The following is a 9,652-nucleotide window of genomic DNA, read 5'->3' as shown; positions in this document are numbered from 1 at the left end:
TGGGAAACACTCCACTATCCACCACAGAGGCAGAGAAAGACCTGGGAGTGTATGTTACCAGGCTACCAGTGAAGGGATATCCAGTACACCAATACCACATGGGAAACACTCCACTATCCACCACAGAGGCTGAGAAAGACCTGGGAGTGTATGTTACCAGGCTACTAGTGAAGGGATATCCAGCATACCAATAACACATGGGAAACACTCCACTATCCACCACAGAGGCAGAGAAAGACTTGGGAGTGTATGTTACCAGGCTACCAGTGAAGGGATATCCAGCACACCAATACCACATGGGAAACACTCCACTATCCACCACAGAGGCTGAGAAAGACCTGGGAGTGTATGTTACCAGGCTACCAGTGAAGGGATATCCAGCACACCAATACCACATGGGAAACACTCCACTATCCACCACAGAGGCTGAGAAAGACCTGGGAGTGTATGTTACCAGGCTACCAGTGAAGGGATATCCAGCACACCAATACCACATGGGAAACACTCCACTATCCACCACTGAGGCAGAGAAAGATCTGGGAGTGTATGTTACCAGGCTACCAGTGAAGGGATATCCAGCACACCAATACCACATGGGAAACACTCCACTATGCACCACTGAGGCAGAGAAAGACCTGGGAGTGTATGTTACCAGGCTACCAGTGAAGGGATATCCAGCACACCAATACCACATGGGAAACACTCCACTATCCACCACTGAGGCAGAGAAAGACCTGGGAGTGTATGGTACCAGGCTACCAGTGAAGGGATATCCAGCACACCAATACCACATGGGAAACACTCCACTATCCACCACAGAGGCAGAGAAAGACCTGGGAGTGTATGTTACCAGGCTACCAGTGAAGGGATATCCAGCACACCAATACCACATGGGAAACACTCCACTATCCACCACAGAGCCAGAGAAAGACCTGGGAGTGTATGTTACCAGGCTACCAGTGAAAGCCAAATCCATGCCAATCGTAGCGGACGGGTTAGAAAAGATTCTGGAAGGAAAGACAAAGAATTCAGAAGGCCAAAATTTACACAAGTGCAAAACCATAGAAAACAAAACAAACTAGATGTTAAGTGAATATTGTAAAAGAAAATAAGAGTTACAGCACAAGAACATTGACATTAAGTGAAAAGAAAATCCGGGAGCCGTTGGAAAGGCAGATCCCGGGTCCACATGTGAGCTGGTCGGTATCGGCATATTGATTATCAGGGGTGGAAAACATTGTGCTTCTGTGAGAGTAGCGAGGATTATCTCATTAATATATTTGGTTCTGAGCGATAATCCATTAGTGTTTCTGGTGTTCTGTTAGAGAGTGTGTGTGTGTGTGTGTGTGTGTGTGTGTGTGTGTGTGTGTGTGTGTGTGTGTGTGTGTGTGTGGAGATTTATGAATAGGAGGAAAACGGAAAAGGAGTTGAGGATTGCAGAAAGACGATTAGGAAAGGCAAACATTGATTTCTCCTCCTCCTAATTGTTTGTTTGTTTATAACGTGTTTCTTGTGTGTTTTATTTGTTTCATATGCTGTGTGTTTTGTGGTGCTAAGTGTTTTTATGACCTTCTACTTATTCTGCGCTTTTGTTTAGTGTATATTTTAATTTTGAGCTTTAAAGAAATGCTAGTTTTTGGACCATTATGTAAAATAGAGATTGTTGATGCGTTTTTATTGTAAGCTGTGGTCAAAAATATATATCTATATCTATCTGTGTGTGTGTGTGTGTGTGTGTGTGTGTGTGTGTGTGTGTGTGTGTGTGTGTGTGTGTGTGTGTGTGTGTGTGTGTGTGTGTGTGTGTGTGTGTGTGTGTGTGTGTGCAGAGGCGTGCATTACTCTATAAACATTATTTCATGCCGCTGATTAAGCAAAAACAATTTTATCTTTCAAATTTTTCACAATGCTTTTTCAATGTCGAAGCTTAACCCGGTAGCAGCGACGGGCCAAATTTGTGGCTTTACCGTGTAGCAGCGACGGGCCAAATTTGTGGCTTTACCGTGTAGCAGCGACGGGCCAAATTTGTGGCTTTACCGTGTAGCAACGACGGGCCAAATTTGTGGCTTTACCGTGTAGCAACGACGGGCCAAATTTGTGGCTTTACCGTGTAGCAGCGACGGGCCAAATTTGTGGCTTTACCGTGTAGCAGCGACGGGCCAAATTTGTGGCTTTACCGTGTAGCAGCGACGGGCCAAATTTGTGGCTTTACCGTGTAGTAGCGACGGGCCAAATTCGTGGCTTTACCGTGTAGCAGCGACGGGCCAAATTTGTGCCATGATATAAACCCCCCAAAATAGATGATACATAAACTGATCACAAATGCTTTGATATATATTATGAAATGGTTTGTGTGAGTGATGATTTTTTTCTCATTTTTCTCGCTTAGGGGGACCATTAAGAAACATGATCCCCGCTGCTACCACGTTAATTATGAAAGCAATCACAATTATGCCAAATAACAATCAATAAAGCTCACACGCAACCATGAATAGTTGTTTGATCACATGTTATGTATCACGATATTACATTATGTTTCTCTTCTTTCCAGAATCCCTCGTATGCAAACCGCAATAAGCGGCCACAACGACTTCTGCAATAACCCGCGTCCCGCCCCGCTCCCCCATCCGTGGCTGCCCGCACCATACATGTGTTGACGTTACTTATGTTTGCTGTGAGGCTGGAATCCCTTGCTCGCTGTGTCAACATTATATATGAGTGTTAACTTTTATCGTCCATGAGTTCTTGTACATGAAGTTTTGTTGTGCAATATAGAACCTCAAGTGTTTTAGTGTTCTTGTGGAAATAACGATCAGAAAAATATATCTAACTGTATACATCGAGGAATCTGTGTCGTGAGGAGTCCTATTTGATCGTTATCTGAGCCCTTTGTTGTTGAGTGTTGCCAGACCGCCCCGTCACTCTGAACCTTGTTTGCTTCCCGTTGTATACTGGCCGGGAAGAAATACTCGTGTTACAAACATTCTTGCTTGTTGAACAGTCTCGTGGCGCGTCTTCAGTCGAGAAAGGGACAAGTTTGAGTCCTTATGATCGTGCCCCAGCTCAGCAGAAGAGTGATCAAGACACATCACGATCTAGAAGGTATCAAAATATTCTGAACAGACGATTAAGCAGTTTTCCGATAGTCCCTCTTTGTGCATATATACGTTCATGCTCGTGGTCGACTAACTGGCTTTTCCGTCATTAACCAGCAAACTATCATATAGAAACAAGATCCCAACTCCTCCGCTTCCCACTTAACTTCCGTTCGGTTCAGCGGCCTTCGTTACCGTCTCCCAGCGCAGTGCTCCAATCCAGTGAGGACAAGATGGAAGACTCCAGCCGAGCCAGCACCCCCTCCTCCTCCAACGCCAACACCAACACCAACACCACGGCCTCCAACACGCGCCCCACCACGCCCAGGGAGGAGCGACACCAGGTAGGTCTTTCTCTCTTTGTGTCGGCAGATAAGGTGTAGTTTTAAGTTTTATATATACCAAGTCAAGTCACTCAGCTTCAAAACTGCGACCGGTACGCGCAGGAGGCGGTTTTGGGGCGGAGCAGCGGGATGACGTCACTTGGAGCCAAAAAAGAAAATACCCGCCAGTTCAGGGGTGACTAAAGCTGGGGCCGTGTGTGCACTCTGGATGTGCATTCTCGCCTTCTTTCACAGCGCGTTCAGGCAAGCCACTGACGAAAAAAATATGTCTCTTTAATGTGCTATTGCGTGACTGTAATTTCAATGACTACAAACGTCGGTGTGGGGTGTGAGGGAGGGCATGTTGAAGTGATTGATTTAAATTAGTCCGCCTTTCCTCGTTTTCTCTAAATCCCTGTTTCTACATTCTCTAGTTTGGCTCCAAGCAGCGTCACGCATAAACCACGCCTCGGCCGTGTCTCCTCCCACAAACCTGCGCGTGACTTGACTTGGTGTATATAGACTTAGGCGTAGTTGATTTTCCCTAACACGTGAACAATGTTTCTTTATGTAGTTTCAACGTTTCTCTTGCCTCGAATGGCGTAATTATAGCTGATTTTCATGTTTTTTGGGGGGGAATTTCACGCGAGCTTTCCGGGCCAATATCTCCCTTAATATTGAGTGTAGCGTTAAGCCGAGGCCAGATATGGATTCCTCGTCTCATTCCCTCCCCGTTAAGTCCCTTTCATTTATTGCTGTCTGAGTCCAAGTTTCGGTAGTAGTTGAGTTTATCAATTCGGTAAATCTTAGGAATAGCGGCTCCTAGCGGGTGGGCGTTTAGGGCACGGTGTGATGGTAATTACAACATTTCTAGTACGTACGACGGGGTTTTGACAAGCGGACAGGCGCGTTTATGTCACAAGGGTGTATTTTTCCGCGCGGGGTCTTCCCTTTCTTCACCCCGGAGCTCGCAGTCTCATCGCCCATCAAGAAACCGTGAGGCCAGCGTTGAAAAATACACCCCTGTGACTTAAACGCGCCTGTCCGCTTGTCAAAACCCCGTCGTACGTGCTAGAAATGTTATATTTACCACCACGCCGTGCCCTAAACGCCCACCCTAAGATCTACCATTAATTCATTTACGTGTTACTATTCTATGATGCAAACCACCTTGTCTATATACACAAAACACTGAAGCAAATCGGTGGCTTATCAAAAAGAAAATAGTCCACCCCTTGTTGGCAGTGATTGTGTTTATCTTCGTGTTAGCCTTGCATCTCTTAGGACGAGTATGCTAACAAGGAAGGCAGGTAAGGTTAAAGCTGACCTGGTGAAGTGTTGTTACGTTCGGCCGAGGTAAAGGTTGCCGGGGACCGCTCGCTGGACGCACACTTTGGTGATTTTTAACTAGGTCTATATGTACCAAGTCAAGTCACTCTGCTTCAAAACTGCGACCGGTACGCGCAGGAGGCGGTTTTGGGGCGGCGCAGCGGGATGACGTCACTTGGAGCCAAACAAAAAAAACCCCGCCAGTTCAGGGGTGACTAAAGTTGGGGCCGTGTGTGCACTCTGGATGTACATTCTCGCCTTCTTTCACAGCGCGTTCAGGCAAGCCACTGACGAAAAAATATGTTTTGTTACTGTGCTATTGCGGGACTGTAATTCCAATGCCTACAAACGGCGGTGTGGGGTGTGAGGGAGGGCATGTTGAAGTGATTGATTTAAATTAGTCCGCCTTTCCTCGTTTTCTCTAAATCCCTGTTTCTACATTCTCTAGTTTGGCTCCAAGCAACGTCACCCATAAACCACGCCTCGGCCGTGTCTCCTCCCACAAACCTGCGCGTGACTTGACTTGGTGTATATAGACTTAGATTTTCAAAAGCTTCGTTACGCTGCACTTCATGGTCCCTCAGACGGAAGGCAGGCGGATTTAATGAAGAAAACTAACGAAAATGTTTATAATGATTAGACAGAGACGCTGACTGCGGTTCACTGTAAAAATATGAGCTTTCCCAGCACCTATACCTTGAGATAACATAGTGATATATATTGTCAGTCTATTTAACACTCTGAGGTTAATGTCTTTTTGTTAAGAAGTAAAATACCTTTGTTATCAGAGCCTTTGCGTACATACTGACCAGGGCGGCGTGTGGTCCGTCAGTGTGTGTGTGTGTGTGTGTGTGTGTGTGTGTGTGTGTGTGTGTGTGTGTGTGTGTGGCGTCAGTGTGTGTGTGTGTGTCGTCAGCGTCCAAGGAGTGCTGCCAGCGGCCTGCTTCACTCTTCCCCAGTGATGCGATGCTATTATTCAATTTTTATATATGAATTTAGACTTAATTTTATCATGAACATTATTGCATACCATCGTGTTATTGACCTTAACCCGGTAGCAGCGGGGATCATGTTTCTTAATGGTCCCTCTAAACGAGAATAATGAGAAAAAAAATCATCACTCACACAAACCATTTCATAATATATATCGAAGCATTTGTGATCAGTTTATGTATCATCTATTTTTGGGGGGTTTAAATCATGGCACAAATTTGTCCCGTCGCTGCTACCGGGTTAATGTGTTCAGTGCATGAATAAATGTTCCAACACCATCATAACACAATGTGGAAAGCGTTACCCTCCCTGCTTTGTGTATAAGGACAATGCGTTAGTTTTCTCGTCTTCCAAATACAAGAACTCTCACGGCAATGTTGTCTGGCATTGCTCAACGGGAATGCCCTGAGGCTTCTCCTGCACCGGCCAATGAAGAGCTGTTTGTTTGCCATTCACTGGAAACAGCTCTAATATTTTGCTCTTAAACCCTTGAGTGCGAATTTCCTACAAGAAGACCTCACCAAGCTACAGGAATGGAACAAAAAGTGGCTGCTACAATTCAATGAAGAAAAACGTAAAGTCCTGCACCTTGGGAGGAGATATCCAGTACACCAATACCACATGGGAAACACTCCACTATCCACCACAGAGGCAGAGAAAGACCTGGGAGTGTATGTTACCAGGCTACCAGTGAAGGGATATCCAGTACACCAATACCACATGGGAAACACTCCACTATCCACCACAGAGACAGAGAAAGACCTGGGAATACATGTTACCAGGCTACCAGTGAAGGGATATCCAGCACACCAATACCACATGGGAGACATTCCACTATCCACCACAGAGGCAGAGAAAGACCTGGGAATACATGTTACCAGGCTACCAGTGAAGGGATATCCAGCACACCAATACCACATGGGAGACACTCCACTATCCACCACAGAAACAGAGAAAGACCTGGGAGTACATGTTACCAGGCTACCAGGGAAGGCCAAATCTGTGCCAATCGCAGCGGACGGGTTAAACCACCAACTCTACTGTTTTCAAATCGGGTCATGAACTGGCTAATCATTGCATCAGCTGTCCAATGACCGGCTCTTTCCCTTGACCATACACCGGCCAGCTCTGTCTGTTGACCCTTCGCTGAGCAGCTGTCTCCTTACCTGAACGGCCCTGCTTACAAATCACTATATTCTGTTCACATAAGTCCGACCCAAGCTGACGACATGATCCTAAGCGTGTTTGCAAGCTGAGTGCTGATTGGCTACTGCTGTGGCTTCCAAGTTTTCTTTAACCTCTGTTTGTGTTTATCTCACGCAGCATTTTCTGTAAATCTGCACTGTGCTTACGAACACGCTTAGGTTTATGTTGTCAGCTTGGGTCAGACTTAAGTGAACAGACCATAGTTGCATAGCGATTTGCTCACAATTTTCTGTCCAAACTGATCCTCTGGTACTCCATCTCAGAGGCAAGCTTTATCCTGGCCTTCACTCAACGGGCGCGGGCTGTTCATTGTTCCATCACACGCTTCACACCGGGACGTAGCTTGGCCAGACTTCATCAAGTTCTTCAGTTAATATCTGTGTTCACTGTTCATTCGCTAATAATGCTCTCTCTCTCTCTCTCTCTCTCTCTCTCTCTCTCTCTCTCTCTCTCTCTCTCTCTCTCTCTCTCTCTCTCTCTCTCTCTCTCTCTCTCTCTCTCTCTCTCTCTCTCTCTCTCTCTCTCTCTCTCTCTCTCTCTCTCTCTCTCTCTCTCTCTCTCTCTCTCTCTCTCTCTCTCTCTCTCTCTCTCTCTCTCTCTCTCTCTCTCTCTCTCTCTCTCTCTCTCTCTCTCTCTCTCTCTCTCTCTCTCTCTCTCTCTCTCTCTCTCTCTCTCTCTCTCTCTCTCTCTCTCTCTCTCTCTCTCTCTCTCTCTCTCTCTCTCTCTCTCTCTCTCTCTCTCTCTCTCTCTCTCTCTCTCTCTCTCTCTCTCTCTCTCTCTCTCTCTCTCTCTCTCTCTCTCTCTCTCTCTCTCTCTCTCTCTCTCTCATTATATCATTCTCTCCTATATGTACAGTCTCGCTACGAAGTGTTGGGACAGTTTTCATAATTTTGTGTATCTATAACAAAATCACTCGTAAACATCCCTTCCGTTCGAATACTATTACGTATCATTTGAACGAAAGTCATTGCAAACTGTCTCAACACTTCGTAGCGCGACTGTACATTGATAAACTGGAATAACATTGAAAACAGCTAATTGGAGTCGCCTGGTGTTGTCAATATATAATGACATACATACATAACAACATCAGACCGTATCGTGTTACTGTCTGACCTCTGCACAGCGTTTCTAATCTCTGCCTCGAGTGTCCAGTGTCGATTTAAGCGCTCCCTAACCGCTTCAGTTTCATCACACGATTTGCTGAACGAACTCCCCTTGGGTCTTTGTATAGCATATATCTACCGGCCTGTCAGTGTGGTGTGTGTGTGTGTGTGTGTGTGTGTGTACATGAACCTCTGTGCATGCAATCAAATAGGTCATACCCTCTTATATCAGTAAGTTAAGGTATAAGAAAATAAGTACTTGCAGCTAACTTTACACAATGGTATGGCAATCAGAAAATATCGCAACTAACTACATTTGAGTAATTAATGAAAATACTGTGCATTAGTCAAAGCTGCTCTCCAGGCATGAACGTAGTCTGGGCTAAGGGTGCGCCCACACTACGCGGTTTTCTGGGAGGGTCGAGGGTAGCGGGTTGCCTAGCGGGTCAGCGGCAAGAACTAACACATGTTACCTATTACGAGCGGGTAAGCTTGGAGGGAACCCGCTACCCGCGTCCTGTATGGCCACTCGTATTAGATAACGTTTATTCTTGCCTCTGACCCCCTATAGTCCTCCAAATATGTCGAGGTCGGTCTGACGTAGGGTATCGCGGGTCCTCTCCTCCCAACACATATCTCTCTTCCTCTCATATGTAGGCTATAGGTATCATATGAGTGTGAAAAATAGGTCTTGGGACTGTGTGGCAGACTAGAGGGGAGAACTGGGCCCGCGGAAGTCAACGCCAAAACAGACTCGACAATTTGGTTTCACTCTCGGCATCCCGCGGGTCCTTTCCTCCCAAAACCTATCTCTTCCTCTCAAATGTAAGCTATAGGTATCATATGAGAGTGAAACATAGGTGTTGGGACTGTGTGGCAGACTAGAGGGGAGAAATGGACCCGCAGGAGCAATTTGGGTTCACTATTGGCATCCCGCGATCCTCTACCCTCCCAGGAAACCGCGAGCAGTGTGGCTGTACCAATGCTTTAGTCATCCTTGGCCCGCCACTAACACAAGCTACCATTTTCTTTTTCAAGCCAAAGAGGCTGAACATTCCGAGCGGCAAACCACTACCTTGTGCTAGCTTGGTCGTTGTCAACCCGAAAGGCAAGGTGAGGCTCATAGACAGACTAGTTCTAACCCGTAGCAGTAGAGAAGGCGTATAGGGCCGACTAGTGACCGTAGAGTTATAAGGCAACCCTGCAGACTCTTGTGGCAGCCCGAACAATCCCGTTTTCTGTAGTGTCGAGAGTCGATGAGAGCCCCGCCTGCCCCGCTCCTTCTCCACCCGGCACTCCCACCTTGCACCCGTTCCCATCCCAGCCCCTCCATTCCTTCCCTTAGCCCAGCCTCTCCCTCTCCTGTATACATCACTTCAATTATGCTTTCCTCTCTCTCGCTCTCGCTCTCGCTCTCTCTCTCTCTCTCTCTCTCTCTCTCTCTCTCTCTCTCTCTCTCTCTCTCTCTCTCTCTCTCTCTCTCTCTCTCTCTCTCTCTCTCTCTCTCTCTCTCTCTCTCTCTCTCTCTCTCTCTCTCTCTCTCTCTCTCTCTCTCTCTCTCTCTCTCTCTCTCTCTCTCTCTCTCTCTCTCTCTCTCTCTCTC

General features: G+C 46.6%; 1 protein-coding gene across 29 annotated transcripts in view; it reads right to left on the bottom strand.

Moving 5' to 3' along the window:
• Window positions 1–6,587, bottom strand: part of LOC127002415 (uncharacterized) — a 107,579-nt gene extending 100,992 nt beyond the window's left edge. For 5 of the 29 annotated variants that reach the window (XM_050868318.1, XM_050868321.1, XM_050868323.1 and 2 more), the window contains exons 1-3: window positions 6,401–6,518; window positions 636–734; window positions 1–41 (exon numbers count right to left, since the gene is read on the bottom strand). The exon at window positions 1–41 is cut by the window's left edge and continues 58 nt beyond it. In XM_050868318.1, coding sequence (XP_050724275.1) covers window positions 1–41; window positions 636–734; window positions 6,401–6,459 — 199 coding nt within the window. In that variant the 5' untranslated portion in view covers window positions 6,460–6,518. Of the gene's footprint in view, window positions 152–239; window positions 601–635; window positions 985–6,400 lie in introns of those variants that run through there. The other 24 variants (XR_007756223.1, XR_007756199.1, XR_007756194.1 and 21 more) reach the window with 19 other exon arrangements.
• Between the last annotated feature and the right edge of the window lie 3,065 nt (window positions 6,588–9,652).

Source organism: Eriocheir sinensis, chromosome 23, assembly GCF_024679095.1.
Source record: "Eriocheir sinensis breed Jianghai 21 chromosome 23, ASM2467909v1, whole genome shotgun sequence".
NCBI classification, from domain to species: Eukaryota; Metazoa; Arthropoda; class Malacostraca; order Decapoda; family Varunidae; genus Eriocheir; species Eriocheir sinensis.
The sequence above is the reverse complement of the archived record's forward strand: the minus strand, read 5'-3'. Positions and strand labels throughout refer to the sequence as shown.